Below are 16,734 nucleotides of genomic sequence, written 5' to 3'. Positions count from 1 at the left end.
TAATGAGATCTACACCCCTGTACCAAACAGCGAGGTCAAAGGTTGGGGGGGAAAAAAAAAAAAGTTGAAAAGGTTGAAAAGGTGAAAGGGTGCCCTTTCAGCGGAGAAATTCCCGTACGTGGTAACTCAGCTAGGAACCCAATGCTTTTATGAGCTTTCGGCATCGTGTGCAATAAGATACTCCAAACCTAGGTATGTTTACAGGAGATCCATCACATTCCCCAGCAAAGTGGTACTACTGCTTCAGTGAAAAATGGTATCTGCCAGAAGGTATACAGGAATGCACATGCTTTTCAGCAAGTATGCCCCCAGGCATGCGCTGCTTCAGCAGGTAAACTAGACACATTAATGACTGGTAAAAAACCAGCATAAATGCATTTCTATAAATAGATCTTAAGCAATATCCCAAATTATCAGTCCTAACACTTGGTTTGAGATCATAAATTCCACACCGAATTATTCCACTTCAGTCCTGTCATTTTTCTGTACATTGTTACATATTTGAGGAGGATGCTTTAGCATATAATTATTGTGCTGAAATTAGGCTTGGCAAAGGATTACAGCAGCTGCAGAATCTCTATGTTGGACTGAGCATGAGACCCAAGCCTTCTGAAAGATGCTTTAATATGCCAAGACCAATACTAGAGGGGTAAGGCTTAGAACAAACGGGCCACAAAGGCCAAATTCTGCTGGGTAAGTTAGTCTGGCAACGGCACACCAGTCCTGTCGTAGCTGGTAATGGCAATCTGCAGGGTAGAAGCACCAGCCAAAGCAAGCCAGGACATGGCAGCCAGAGAAAGAGAGACAGGAGTCCAAAGGTTGGCAGTGACATCTGAAGAGACAGCAGGGAGACATACGTACTTTATTCGTTTGAGGGATGTGGATTCTACTTTCCAGCCTGATAATCAAGTGAACCAGAAAAGCAACAACTAGACGAGTCTGTACCTTGAATTCTGTTGAGGAAACAATTTCAAAGTAATCCAACAAAACCTTGCCTTTGACATCTACTGCAGAGACATCTATCTTTCTTTGCAATGTTTTTGACACAGACTCTAAACTACAGTGGTACCATACTGGGAGCAGTAACAAAGTATGCCTGGTTAATAAATGGTAACTATTCACTGAAAGTAACTGGCCATGAGCTACATACAGATTAACGTTATACCTCTCCCAGTTTAACAAGTACAACTAGATGTAGCTGGGGTTTTTTCCTTTTAAATTAGGAAGTGGTAATTCTTTGGAATTGTTAGGATAGAACCAACCTCAGTAAAAGTTAGTCAAGAGGCTGGAACTTCAGTCAAAGTAAGTTTTTAGGGCATTAACTAGCACGTAGCACCAACACACCACCTCAACAACCAATTAACATCCCTGCTTCGCTGTTCTACTCCCTCTGTGAAAATCCTCAACAGCAGGCTGCAAGCTTGCAGTGCACCACAGAGCAGTAAACCCGCTATCCGGCCACTCTCTAGGTTATAGAGAACTCATGCTCATATTCTTGAACTAAACTGAAAGCACAGGGACTAGAACCTGCCCTAAGCTCTAGACATGTGCCCTTTTTTCTCCTAAAGTTTCAGTTATTTCCTCAGAAAGGAAAGGAGGTAGTTTAACAAAGAAAGTATTTCCCACGTAACTGTAATTTCCACATTTTGTTGTGATGTGTGTGAAACTGGAACCTGAATAACTAGGGGGATGTTTATGCAAAAGATTTATTTTGTAAGAAAGAGGAAACCTTTCCAGTCAAGATTAATCAAAGACACTATTTACTACAAAAGTCACAACAGTGTAAGATAGCCCAGTAACAGTATGTACTGCCTAACCTTTGGAAAGGAAAACTCGTCAAAACACTTTCTTAAAATGTGCACATAAAGAGACACAAAGACAATTATAGAAAAAGGTACCCATTTATTCAAGGTATGACAAGGATATTTACAGTATTCATTTGCTCAGAATAAGATCCATCCTTACGATTTTTAAAGCAATTATAAATTACATTTAAAAGGGGAAACATTCCAAGCATGTTTCTGTTAAAGATATTTTTACAACAACAGAAACACTTTAAGGCTAAGTCATTTTGACCTTTGCTGCCGCCCACATTTATCTTGGCTAAACTGTCTCAAAGACAACATTACCTTCAGGGATAAAGACTATGCTAAATTCAACACACAATTTTGTTCCCTCAGATGCTTTTCACAACAGTTCACATCCGACAAAAGTTGACTTTTGATTTAAAACAATGAATTAAATAAAAGTGAGATGAACTGCCTACACCCCGGCATTTCAGAGGGCTAAAAGATCACATACTGCAACACATTCATCACCTCTGAAAGTCATCATCAGATTTCTTGTTGATGAAGGTACTCCAGCTTACCGAGCAATTTGCTTTCAGTGAGAGCTCCATAGTCATGTGGTGCAATCCACCCTTCCCAACGCATTACTTTCCAAAAGGCAAGAACAAAAATCTTTAGGCAGCCGACTTCTAATGCAAATGATGAACACTGTCTGCTTTAAACAGTACTTGATTCCCACAGTACAGACCAGCGCTCTACCAAAGCAAACAAGACGAGTTTGCTAAACTGCTATAGTGTTATTCTCTAGGCATTTTAACACACAACAGGATCTACAGGAGCAGTTAAAATTGGTTCATCTCTTGAGGTAGAAGCCACAAGTCATATTTAGCCCTGTCTGTAAACCACAACTCACACAGCCATTTTTTGTCATTTGTAAAATAAACCCACTGATCTTTCAGGTGCTATTCACTGTAAATATAATGGCATTTTTTTCATTAAATCATTTTGTGCCCATTTGAAAAGTAAGTAAATTAAATGTTGGGAATAGTAGATTGTGGCTATTTATACAGTTGTAATAAAATAAAACGTCTTGTACAAATAAACTTTGTAGTGACTTCCAAAAGGGTTGGTATATGAGGATTCCTCTTAACAAGTTATTTTGGAAAATACCAATTTTAACTGCATAATAAAGAAAAAAAAAAAACACTTAAACAGTCATTAGACCTTTAAGACTACATAGCTACTTGAAATACTACCACAGCATTTCAGTATTTTTTTTTAGATTTATACATTTAAAGGAAAAGAATGTCAAAAACAACAGAAACCCCAAAAGCCTCCACAAATAAATTTTACTTAACGATCACATTGTGTTAGGTGAGGATACTACATAACTAAAATCTATTGAAAGTGCACGATGTTTAACATTCCAATAGAAGCAGAAATGTGACCCTTGCATTAGTAGGGGACATTTATTCCAGGTTAGCTCAGAATCTCTGTAACAGCAAAGTTGTTGCTGTGACCCATAGAAGTTTAAAGTTATTTGAAGATAATCCAAGCAAGAACTTACAAAACATGGAGATTGGCACTTGATCTTTAGTTAGCCCCATTAGCTCAATTTTCTCCCCAGAGACTCACGTACACAGAATTTTTAAGTTTTTGTTTTATTACTGTAAAAAATAAGTCGATGTGTAGTTCCAGAGTAAACAAAGAAACCTTAGCTTCAAACTATTTAAAAACAAAGGTTCAAATTTCGACAAGATACATTTCACAGAGTTCGTGTCAGCACCTTAACCAAATGCATTTTTCTGTGAATTAAGCATATTTCACAAAGTTTTCATGTTAGCGACAAGGGGCTACATTCTCATCTGGATGCACGTGTAACATGACGCAAGGAGAACATATTGGAAGGAGTGCAAGTCAATTTCCAGAGTTCCCTGTTGAGCTCTATGTGTTCAGAACCAACATTTAAGACTGAAGTTATTAAAGATTGACTTTTTGCATATTCTGAAACAGAAGGCAAATACAATCAACTTACATTTGGCTTTGAAACATTAAGATAACAATGTTTTATTTCAGCCATATATTTACAAAAATGTTATAACAGAACCGTGTAGGGTTTCCTTTTTTTTTTTTTGTCATAATACACTTAAAGATGAATAGTCATCTTAACCTTCATGCAAAGACGCATCTCTCGTTACACAAGAAGTTTTCCGTTTGTTTTTTGCACTCTGAGGATAGCAAGCAGAGGGTTGGATAAGTTTGGGTCACCCTTAGAAATGTAGGCCTGTTTGCTCTACTGCACCTTCAAAATAAGGAGGTAAAGTACAGGCTCCGTTAATTCCACAAGGGTTCATTGCCTCTAGCATGTTTTCCAAAAACAACAAAAGTAGTCTTCAACAGTTGTAACATGGGTTATTCCATAACTTTCACCTCTTCAGTTTACTTCTTGAACTCTGGAGTTACTTTCCTAGAAGCATACTTGCTGAGCTTCTTTTCTAATGTATATTGTTGACTATACATTTTAAATTAAACTGTTATGTAAAGAATGTAACAAGCTTTTCCTTTGTACACAACTTAATCTTTGTGCTGAGTATTCTTCAAAAGGATTTTATAAATAATACAATAAGTTTAGAATCAGTCTTCTGCCCTCTTGTCATTATACCATGTTGTTGCTTTCTCCAACTTTATCTACAAGCTGTAGAAAAGGAGACAAAAAGGTTTTAAGCTGCATGACATTTATGTACAGTGAAATTATTCTCAAATATTACTCGCTACTTGCACAGTTAGTATATGACTGAAAATGAGAGTCAAATAGTACTCACCAAGGTCTCATGATTTAGGTTTGTGAAAATTAAAAATCTTACATTGCAACTGTGTTTCTGCATGACATGTTTTTCTCATATAGACATTAACAGTGCAACATGAAGATGCAACAGAATGAAAAACGAAATAGAAGAATGCAGATAACACTGCTAGCTTAATGATTAAAACAAAACAATACAGTATCAGCCACACATGCATTAGTAGACCAAGTAAGATATTTCAACTGACCATTACTGTGGATTCTCTTCTGAGCCTACGTAGGCTTTGAATAAAACATTAACAATTATCTTTTTAAAACAGGATTTAACCCCATTATGATCAAATTAAATATGACTAAGTAAGATCAATTGACAAATGAAACATTCAATTGATCATGAATTATGAGCCAGAACTTGGCCCAACTGTAAGACTGGAACAGACGATCTTGAACACTATTTTTTAAAAAACAGACTGTATACATCTAAGTTATACCCCCCTATTAATTTTTTAGTAGTAGCTAGTAAAACTGTTGCTTTCAAAACTAGGGTTAGAAACGTTTGTGTTAAAATACACACAGAAATTAGCACAGTAAAAGTAGTTGACTGACACACCCTAGATTACCATCTTTCTGGCACCTGTTAATTGTCTTCAAATCCCTGGCTATTTGGTTAAGAAAATGGAAAACTGCATTTTAAAAAATACAAATCTTAGTAAGTAGCAAGATGTACCCTGGTCCAGTGGACCTTAATAAATATATTTGATGAATGATTATGCATCATGAGAGTTTTTGGATTCACCATACAAGCTGCAACTTAACACTGAACTAAACTGATTGCTTTTTCAGGCCACTTTTCATAAATATATCCAACTACTAAACAGAGAAGAACAGCATCCTCCTCATCGTACAGACAGGAGAAGAGGCACAGAACAGTGGCATGATTCGCCCATCTAGTCACCTAGGGCCAAAAGTGAAGCAGAACCCCAGCGTTCTGAGTCACAACCCAGGGCTCCTTCCACTTCACAATGTCTAAGCAGAGGCAGCTTCTGCAAAGGTGTCTTTTTGTTCCTTTTACATCTAGAAGTCTCTCACTGGGAATGAAGGTGATCTGTATGGTGCAAGAACTATACAGAAATATACTCAAGGCACTGCTCTAAAGTTATATTTGCTTTATTTCTGATGCATTTCTACTGTTGCTGTTAACAATGGAATAAAAAAAACAGTACAAGCTTCAAATTTTGCATGAAGTACCAAACACTTACCGAGCTTATACCGGGTAAATTCAAGAGATAGCCAAGAACTGGAACTCTTCTAATAAAGCCAACCACCACAGGAAAGAACCCCCTTTAGGTAAGATATAAGAAGATTGTATTAGTTTTTATAATTAAGCTATTCTCATATTGCTATAAAATGAAGAACTAGGAGGTATTTTTTAAACAAAGACTACATAAAATCTTGTAGCATGTTAGCAGCACATTAATTTTACCAAACATATCCAACATACATTCAGCAGAGAAAGAAGAAAACAGGAAAGAAACGTGTTATTTTTAAATGGACTTAATTTTCTTCATAGTTGGCAACCGTCAGTCAGCTCTTCAAAAAATAACTGAAGAATGAATACCTAACTTAGTCAACAGAACTGATGCTCCCAACTAATTTCTCAAAATTACCATACATATTTTGAGATAATTTCTTTTTACATTATAGGAAATACATTATTGCAATATCTAATATAAAACCAACTGAGGTTAACTCTGAGTAGTACTCTTTACATTAACTAAAGAAAATTAAGCATGACAGTGTTGTGTATTCACTTATTTGACAAATTCATGTAGTCAGGGATTTGAATCATGAGCCAGGGGATGTTGCCTAGCATAGCTGCTATGGGATAGCATAGTCCACTTCGTCCCTGCAGCAGGAAAGCAAATTTCAAATTTTCCATGGCAGTATCTCAGCTGTTTGCAGTCAACTGCAGCCATTCAGCTGGTGGTGGCATTCTGAGTTCTCTTTGAGCTATACATTCCCTGCGTAGAATAAGGATTAACATGTAATGAAGCCTCAGCCACACTGAAACACTAAAGTTTCACAAGTCATCATCCTCTTCACTACACTGGTAAGAACTATTTGCTGGATAATATCAATACCAGCAAGTTTTTTTGAAGACCAGATCATTTCAGTGGTCCAGTAAATTGTGATGCAGGGCACACAAACCACTTGTAACAGATTACAACTTGTGTAGCCAAGAGGAACGAATAGTCAGTATAGGCAGGATAATACTGTTAACCATAACTCTGGATGCCTGTACTCTGAACAAGGCTCCAAAAGCAGCTTAGAATACAACAAGAGATACTGTCCCATAATAGCCTTCTCCAGTGAATGCAATCTGAGCATGTGAAAGTATGGCAAGAGACTAAACCTCTGATGAGAAACTTGTGGCAGCATGTTAAGGGAAAGGCATTCTAGATTTAAACCAGAGTAAAATAATAATTGCATCTCTCTCTCTCACTTCAGTTGGATGCATCTTTAAAAAAAAAAAAAAAAAGATCTTTGCTATCTTCTCTTTTGTTTAAGTGTTCTTGGTCACCACTACCCAACCGTTGCTTTGCGGACAACACGGGCTCTGCAATTACTGCTACAGGCTGTATGAAAGGTGACTCTGTAAAAGTAGTCTAGATATGCAAGGTAACAACATACGAGTAAAGATTCTAGAGGGATCTGAACACCTAGTGGAACTGGTTTAGTGGACTAAAAATCAACAGACTGAAAAAAGTACAATACAGTGGTTTATATTAGTACTGTCTTAGTCTGAGTTGAAGTTACTTGAAGGAAAGTTACTAGAACTGCTAAACTGCTCTTGATAAATGTAAAGGTTTTCCACATAAAGGTCCTAGCAATCCACTTGACTGGAACCATCAGGATACACAGAAATGCTCATCCTCACAACATACTGCCCTAACAAATCCAAAGGTGTGTAAGCTGATCTGGTATTCCTTGGGCCTAAGAAAATCATGTACTTCAGAGACCAATGATAACCAGGGAAGTTTTTTGTTATGCAAGCAAATAGCAGGATCTTGAGGAACCATATAAAATGATGCTTGAGGAAAGGCTCCATTTTTAACTTCTTCAGAAAGAAGCAAGGTGCCAAAAACACGATAATGGTTGAAACGAACAAGACTGAAGCAAAACAAAAAGCTTTGTTGTAACTAGCTAACATCATAGCAAGGGATTTAGAATCTAAGAACTATTAAGCACTAGAAAATGGTCTAGAGATGTTTTAAATTAAAACAGATCAGGCAAACATTCACACCTGGAATTACCTGTCCCTTGTTGATGCTCTTCTGGCTAAGGGATAGTCCTAGTGACCTAGGGATAACTACTGACCTTCTATAATCCCTTCAACATTATTCTACCCGGCTAGCCCCTGGCTAGCACCAATAGATAATCCATAACCATACCTGCTTAGACACAGTAATTTATAATTCTTTTGAGATCTTTTACGAGGAGGGGTGTTTGGCTGGAAACACACTATACTTGCTTTGTACTGGCTGATTAAACCCAAGTGCTCCATGCAAGAAGTGACAATGTATTCAGTAAAATACTGTGATTTTTCAAAACACTTGCAGTGATAGAATTCAGAATAATACAGAGCAGAATAATAAGAAGCATACATTAAAAGCCAAGTTAAGATTTTTTTCTAAAATATTTAAGCATTTTATCTAAACTAAATACAAGATTAACATACAATTTTACCGAGTGGAAAGAAGAGTGCCATGAGAACAGTGATTTGATTTTGATTAACACGAAGTACATTATTTAGCCAGCAGCTAAATAATATGAAGTAAAAAATATGTTCAAAAAGATATTAAATATGTTAATCTAATGGTATTAGATAAATAAGCATTAACAGAAAAGTCTTCATCTGAACAGAAGTCCAAGAACAACTAAAAGCCTCTCTTCTTTCATATTAGCATATTTTGCACTTTGTTCTATACTGAAGTATGGAACTTCAACCATGCAAATAAAGATAAAATATAGATATACAGGTTGTAACAAGTCAAATTCTTTCACCATTACAATTGCATTTATGAAGAAGTTAAATGACACACTGTGAAAGCTATAACATGTATCAAGATTGCTCTTCAAAAAATAAGAATTGTCATCTTTCCTTAACTCAGTCCAGATAATGCTAACCAAAACTAGCAGTTCTGACTATACTAGGGCACAAGTGTAATGAAATGCCTTTTCACTGGGCTACCATAGTAATGAGACAGTACGGTTACAAACCTAGGATGTTTGTAACCAAGTATTTTGCCCCATTTGTTAGAGAAAAGAACAAACTCCCCACCAAAAAAAAAAAACCAAAAAACCTAAATATCTAAGTTGCCTTTTTTATGAGGAAACATTTAAACTTTCCACTGCTAACAACTTGGGTTTCCAGGTATTTTGAAGCTTTACAATTCTTTGGTTAGACATAAACAACATTACCAAAGTCAGTTTGGTATATGCCTCAAACATCAGCAGACTCAAGTCCTGGAAAAGTACTTACCAACTTTCTATCTCTTGCAAATGTAAATCAACAACTTTATATAAAACCTATCAAAAGTGAACTTTTAAAGGATGCCGCTTTGTCAGCTGTAATGCAGCAACACTGAATACATTTGTTTCTAGATACACCAATACAGAAAGTTATTTTGAAACAATTCTTACCTGAATAATAGGAAGAACCCATAAATTTCAAGGATCATTCCTATTAAAGGCCAACCAATGAGAACTATGAGCACGCCACCCAGGAAAAAGCCTGTTGCTTTCATTTTGTGTTTTTGAAAGAAGAATCTAAATGTTCTTTCTAAACCGATAACAAAAGACAAGCCAGCCACAAATAAAACCTAGAAAAGACAAAAAACAACCAAAGAAAGAAAATAGATAATTATATTCCTAAGTTTACGATGTAAACACACATATATTCCACAAAATTAGATTGCATTTCTTGCACAACTTCTTCTAATACCAAAAGATAGATGGTGAGAAGAAATTTACTAGTGGTTTTCTTATGTAAAGTCCATTTTAAACCTTGGTAGCAAGCATTCAAAACTCTTCTCTCAGCTGCTTAAAAAGTAAAGAGTCTACCTTTGTGAAGTAAAGAGTCTACCTTTGTGAAGTAAAGAGTCTACCTTTGTGAAGTAAAGAGTCTACCTTTGTGAAGTAAAGAGTCTACCTTTGTGAAGTAAAGAGTCTACCTTTGTGAAGTAAAGAGTCTACCTTTGTGGTCTCTGACAAACACAATCATGTCAAAAGACCTGGTGACAACAGTTATCTGTCCTGTAACATAAGTACAATCATTATCCACCAGTAGTGCTGAAGCTTAGTACCACTGACAGCAAAGGTTCCTAAAAACTGAGAACAGACATGTTACAAAAGCACCTCTGTTCTGTATCATGGACACCTTCGATAGCTTGTACTGATCTACTGAACAGTGCAAAGCCAAAAAAAGCTGAAGAGCATTATCAATTATCTTCCTTGGGTGTTTTTTTGGGGTGGTTTCTTTTACTGCGTGTAGTCTTTCTACCATTTACTAGTTTCAGTATAGACTGAACCCTCACACTAGTCCCAACTATTTAGAACTACCTTCAGTGTATTTTAGCAACAGGACTTGCAATTATTTCAGCTTGTAAGCATACATCTGGGCAACATTTTTGCTGAAAAGGGGATTTTACTCAAGATTATAGATGAAATTTAAGTTTTGTATGTTATTTAATAAACCACTTTCTTACCACCTTTTCCCCTTTCTGATACCACTTTTTTTTTTTAACTTTCTGTAAGATTACAGTACCTTTTCTTGCATTATCTTTGGTTAGCATATAGCCTGTCATTGTCTCTTCCCACCTATGTATTCACCACTTTCCCCAAATAGGATCTCATATTTCCACCTTACATTAGGAAAAGAAAAAATAAGCATTATTTTATTTTTCAGTCTTCCACTATATACTTCATTGATGGTTCAGAACGCTTCAACTAATGCACCCAAATTCAAAAATATGTTAACATTTTCCTCCAGTGAGTCTCAGTATTTGATTCTGCTGCCACAGAATGGAACCCACCAGTTTTGACCACAGACTTTCAGGCATCAGCAAAAGAGGACACAAACCTCTGTCAGGCTGTGCTCTTGTCTGGCTGGCAAAGCCGCGAACAGCAGAGGCACAGAGATTATCACATTCACAAAACACCCTGTCATTTTCTATTCACTTTGGACTGGGAATTTTGTGTACCAGAACGAGGATTTATTTTCTATCCTGCTTTAAGTGAAAACTTTGATTTGGTGAAAACTAAGATACTGAATCTCTCTACTATGAAGGGTGATCGGCTCTTCTAGACCCAGACCATCAGCAACTCATACTTCTTTCCTCACAAAGCACAGCAAAATTACATTTGCTAGCATGTACGGAACACCTCACTATTCTTATCCAAATAGATACTTATATTTGACAGTTATCTTACAAGATCACAAAAAAGAAAGCGTTAGTAATAACAGGCAATCTAAAAATCTTATTTGCAGCAGCATAACAACTGTTGAACAAGCTGCTTCTTATCTGACCAACATACCACAGGCCTGACCTGGAGCTATGATATTTAGATTGATGTGAGCTGCTCTAACTGTAATCAGGAAAAGTGATTCACTCGTATCACTGAGCATAACTCTTATAGCAAATTGCCACAGTATTTTTTGTGATCCAGTTTCAAACTGATAACATACTGTTCTATATGTAGGGGGGTTTTAATATATCATATACTTAATTCTAAGCACTGCAGAATCTAAGACTAAGCAGCAGGCACTTACATTTCCAATAGCCAAAAGAGCTTTGTCAAAGAAGAGTATCATTCCAAAGAAAAGGAAAAACACTCCAAAGCCTGTAAGTCCCATTCCAATCTCTGAAAAAGAAACAAATTTAGGCATGTAACAAAACATAGTACCAGGAAAAACTAATGCGTAAAAATTGTGAAAAAACTTAGAATGTAAATTGTGATAAACTTAGAACATCCAATCTACAGACATTTTAAATTTACAGAAAAACTCAGCCTGTATTATGACTACCTAAAAACTTTCCCGAGTTTACAAATATAGTAAGTCTTGTAGACACCAATAACTTCAATAACAGACAATGAGATCTTTGGAAGCTGCTTATCAAAGGAAATACCTTTTTGGAACTATATACTGAAATTGAATACAACAAAAAAAGCACGTATGCATATATGCATATGGCAGAGATATCCCTTGTGATTTACCACTAGTATGGAGAAAAGGATTGTTTTGTGAACAGATAATGGACTTTGTTTTTCATTTGCAACTTTTATCCCATTATGTTTACCACAGTAACATAAGTACCCTGGTCCTTTCCATCCTCCCAAGACCTCACATTCCACCTCCATAATCTTGCATAGCAGGCCCGCTTCCCCCAATTTCTGGATTGAACACAACTCAGATTAATGCTGTAGGCTCTCTCCGAGTTACACATGCGCTGACGGCTATTAAACACTAGCTTGGGTCTCCAGCCAGTTACCAGTTTTCACAAAACCAGTAGACACTAAATATCTATGCGTTTTGCGTCTCTGTTAAAGTTGCTCAAGAAATACTGGGAAGGCAAGAGTAGAATGGAAGATTTGTTTGTCTGAGAAACTGGGCTAGAAAAGTCAAGCTACAATTAAAGCTACCATTTTCCAATAGCTTCTGAGCTTGAAAACCATACTTAGATCCTACTTTTAAAATTAAACCTCTAAGGCCTTCCTTTGACTCTCACACAGGCTGAGTAGGAGAGGAATAACAGGAACAGCAGCAACATGGCTGCAAAAATCTTTGCATTTATCCATGCACTCACCCTTACATTATTGATATCCGTGTGACCAAAGAATTTAGAAACCTACAGGATACATAAAAACAGCTAGCAAAACCAGCCCTAATACTATAGACAGGCTGGCAGCCCAGTTTGTGTCTGTGTGTGTATATATACGTATTTTGAAGATCCCAGTAGTTTTGTATAGTCTAGCCTGAAACAAAGAACCCCACCCACACTATCATAGCCCTCACTGCTACTGTTAGCCAGATCTACCTAATGTATTTTAGTTGCACTTTTGACTGCAGTGTAGATCTGGTTGATCATTTACTGTTGCTTGAAGAGCTCAGGAGTAAAGGAGTATTATTCTGCGTATTTCAGAACTACCATTTAGTTACTGCAAAAAAATTTCAAAACAGCTCAGAGCAAAGGGATTTGTTACAGCAACGTTCAACTTCCCTAATTTTTTTAAGGGCTCATCTTTCAGCAAGGTTGCAGACCACACAGTGTTAAATCTCTAGTTCTACAATATCACCCGCCACTTTAAACTTTTGCTATGAGCATTTTAACCACCCAGAATTAAAAGTACTAAGTAACCTGCTACAACTGATTTACTGCAGACATTCTCAATACTCGTTTATAATGAAAAATGGAATCGCAAATTGTATTTTCAATGAATCTGCTGACTGAAGGCAATACAACAATTGCAATCTGGCCTTTTCTCTAGTACTCTTTACTTTAGAAGAGCAGAAACAATCTGTATTCTAGAAGGAAAACACTTGGAGGCAGGGCACCAAAGGACTTACCAGCTGCCAATAAGATAAATATGCAGTCATGGGAAGAGAGTATTCATTCCTCCCCCAGACACAGCACAAAGTAGGTATCTAGCAAGAAGGCAGAGGCCAACTCCCAACAGCTGCTGCAATTACTACTCTGACACTTCTCCTGTATCCACTTGAAATATGTTTGTAATCACCTGCTCCTACAACAGATTCAGATTCACTTTAGAAGTCAACCATATTTTGTGGTTAGTGGAGGGAAAAATGACAAAAAGAAAAAAGAGGAACATCACTCTCATCATCCCAAAATTACTGCTGAAAGAAGGTAAGTAGTCCAGGACTAATATTCTCTGTTGCCAGTATCTCAGTAGAAGGTATTACTGACTTGATTCATATCAGAATTTGGAAATATATTTGACTAGCATTCTTAAAGGAAATTAAAAAAAAAAAGCACTGACATTTTGTACATAATATTTGCAACAATGAACTAGGAATTTTTATAGGGGGTGTGAACTATTTTTAAATGCTTTCTCCTGCTTCACAAGAGCCTTCCCATATTACTCAAATACAATATTTCAATGCCTAGAAATGCAGAAACATATACTAGCCATGTGACATTTACTCTGGATTTTTTTAAATGATTATGATTTACCAAGAGGAGGGAGCAATGCTTTCTCAATGTTTCTGCAGAAATCCCGTAATCTGTGCAAGAGTACTGCAGCACTGTATCAGAACAGCTTAGTAGATATTAAGACTTAAAATTAAGATACATCACTTGTGAAAGTTCAGGGAAGACAATACAAATCCTCTATCTTTTGTGTACAGAAGAAGAGAATCATGTACCACAGGCTCTCAAAAGACAAAAATTAACACAGTTAATAGGTTATGAAAAATATTCCAATTTTAATTATTATTATTTTGCTAGCAGTATTTTTTTAGTATCGAAAAATTAATTTGTTTGGGAAAAATTAAGTGCATTCTTTTGCAATTACTGGTGATTTATAACACCATTCAATGAATCACTTAAAAACATGTTCTAGACTACAGCTGCAAATTTAACTTTCCAAACATCAACTAATACAGTGGTTCTCTCCAGGTATTTATCGCACTACTCCACCAGTGACTCTATGGCTAACTCCATATTTTTCTAAATGGCAATGAGTTTAAAAATATCTGATAAAATATCTTCAGAATTTCAGAAAAACAGCGGGAAAAAAAAAACCCTAAACAACCCTGAACTCCACAGTATATTACTTACTACTCTTAGCTCTGACAGTTAAAACCAACAGTCAGCACTGGAGTTAGCTGAAGGTCCCAATGAAGAACTAAAAAAAGGAAAAACAGTGAGTAGATCTCTTTCTGAAGATACTTTTCTTTTTTCCCCACCAGTGAATACTCTGGACAGGAGGATAGGGGAACAAGCAAAAGCAAAGCCCACAAGGGTTTAATCAATCAGAAATCTAGAAATGAACCCCAAGGGTTAATACCCATCCCAGTAACAGAGCACGGCACCTGAATTTCTCAAGACATCATTGACCTCAAATGTTGTTAACCTGCTTTTCTGCCTGTCTTCATCCTTGGCCTTGACTGGCTCTCCAATACCTCTGTTTCCAGTATCCTGCTGTCAAGTCAAACTTAGTTCTTTTAACTTTTTTTTTTACATCTTTCACAGTTACCCGCTTTCATAACTTTCATAGCTATGGTGCTTAATGAAGCACACTCGTTTCCTTTCACGGCAACCATGCCAGAAATGCATCATATGTGAGATGTGAATTTAAATCAGAGACCGAACATTATCCTTCACCATGCAGTTTAAACACTTATGAACCTCTTTACTTTGATTACTTTGTATTTTCCCTTCAGCATCTCTATTCCCAAGAATTTCTATTCAGTGAAAATAAAACTACAGTCCCACACAAGTACTGCTTTTTTCCCACTTCAGACTGAGTTTCTGGTCCTCACCTTAAAACCCCCTCAGTGTCACCTGCAAACGTTCAGCACAATAACAGCAAGTTAAGAGAAACACAGTAAAGCCACTAACGTATAACTAAGCGATTCCAAACCACTAACGTCCACGCGGAGGCATACTAGAAGACTTTAGCTAATTGTTACCTTTGTTTACCGTTCAGCTTTCATTCATTCTTGCCATCGGCACATCACAGCACCCCTGCCAACACGAAAGAGCTCGCAACTCGAGACAAACGCTAGCAGCGGCAGCGGTGCCGGTAAACCGTGCCCTCTCAGGACGAGGGAGCCAGCCCTGCCGAGCGCTCCTCTGGAGCCCTGCAGCCCATCTCACTTGCTGTTCTACCTGCCAGCTCAGGGTACCGCCGCTAGACCCGAGACCGGGGCCAGCCCAGCTTTAACAGCCCTCGCGAAGCGGCGGGGCCGACGGGCGCAGCCAGGTGAGCTCCGCCTGCGCCCTCCCGTTTCCAGCCGGTGCCCATCGGGGACCGCCGCGGGGTGGCAAACGGGCGTGCCGACGGGCCTCCCCTGCCTCCATAAGCCAGACCCCTCCTCGGCGACTCCCGCCCCAGCGCCAAGAGCCGCCTCTCCGCGCCGCGCATAGCCAGAGCGCCGGGGCCCCGAGCGGGGGTGGGCCGAGGAAGGAGACAAGCTCTCCACAGGAGCGCTCGGCCACAGCGGCCCGGGCCAGGGCCCTCAACCCCGACCGCTCCAACGGCTGCAACCGACGCGCCGCTGAAGCGCGAACAAAGGGCGAGGGCCCGGGCGGGTCCGGAACCGGCGGGCCAGGCCCGCCCCGCGCTGCTCAGCCACCACCAGGGTCCTCCCCCAGTCCCCACCTCCCCGCTCCACGGCTCGGCCGCCCCCAGCCCGCGGCAGGCGACCCGCTCTGCACTTCCCACCGCGGCCCGCCGATGGCGAGCGGGCAGTGCTTACTCTGGGTGTCCGAGAGGGAGATCATGGTGGCGGCGGGCGCGGGGCAGAGAAGCGGCGGCGGCTGCAACGGCCACGTCTTCCGGAAACACGCAGCCCCCTTCGCCTCGCCGCGGGGTGAAAGGGGGCCTCCGATTGGAGGGGCGGGAGCCAATCAGCAGCTGTGTTGTTCGCGCGGCCGCGCCCCCTCCCGCCTGGCTGCCCGCCTCTCTGCTGTCGCTGAAGCCGACGGGAGCCTCGCGGGACCGCTGCTGATTGGGGGAGAGGGGATGCACGTGATCCCCCCCGCGCTCTCCCCTTCTTAGTGATTGGCTGAGGGAAGCCGGCGGCGGAAGAGGCGGAAGTGGGCGGGGCTTGAGAGCCGCCCCTCCAGGTGGGAGCACGGAGCAGCCGCGGTGCCGCCGCGCGGGGGGTCGGAGCCGGCACGGGAGCGCGCGCCCCAGGGCTGTACCCGCCGCGCGGGAGGAAGGGGCGGCTGAGGCCGTTGGGGGCCCGGGTCTACCGGCCGGCGTGGCCCCGGCAGCCTCCGCCCCGCCTCGCCCCCGCTGCCTGCCCCCGCTGCCTGCCCCCGCTGCCTGCCCCCGCTGCCTGCCCCCGCTGCCTGCCCCCGCTGCCTGCCCCCGCTGCCTGCCCCCGCTGCCTGC

The 16,734-nt window shown here is 39.8% G+C and overlaps 1 protein-coding gene across 3 annotated transcripts; it reads right to left on the bottom strand.

The window, feature by feature from the left end:
* Window positions 1–1,910: 1,910 nt before the first annotated feature.
* On the bottom strand, window positions 1,911–16,168 carry GOLT1B (golgi transport 1B). 3 transcript variants are annotated; one of them, XM_075720004.1, is made up of 5 exons: window positions 16,094–16,168; window positions 11,423–11,514; window positions 9,295–9,473; window positions 5,850–5,931; window positions 1,911–4,482 (listed from the first exon to the last, which is right to left on the bottom strand). In XM_075720004.1, the coding sequence occupies exons 1-5, from the start codon at window positions 16,116–16,118 to the stop codon at window positions 4,444–4,446; spliced, it is 417 nt and encodes a 138-aa protein (XP_075576119.1). In that variant the 5' UTR covers window positions 16,119–16,168; the 3' UTR covers window positions 1,911–4,443. The 3 variants fall into 3 exon arrangements, with proteins under 3 accessions (XP_075576119.1, XP_075576126.1, XP_009479352.2); XM_075720011.1 differs by lacking the exon at window positions 16,094–16,168 and adding an exon at window positions 15,305–15,381; XM_009481077.2 differs by lacking the exon at window positions 16,094–16,168 and having other exon boundaries at window positions 11,423–12,293.
* Window positions 16,169–16,734: the final 566 nt, after the last annotated feature.

Source organism: Pelecanus crispus, chromosome 1 (assembly GCF_030463565.1).
Source record: "Pelecanus crispus isolate bPelCri1 chromosome 1, bPelCri1.pri, whole genome shotgun sequence".
Lineage (NCBI taxonomy): Eukaryota > Metazoa > Chordata > Aves > Pelecaniformes > Pelecanidae > Pelecanus > Pelecanus crispus.
Note: the sequence above shows the minus strand (reverse complement) of the source record. Positions and strands in the feature narration are given on the sequence as shown.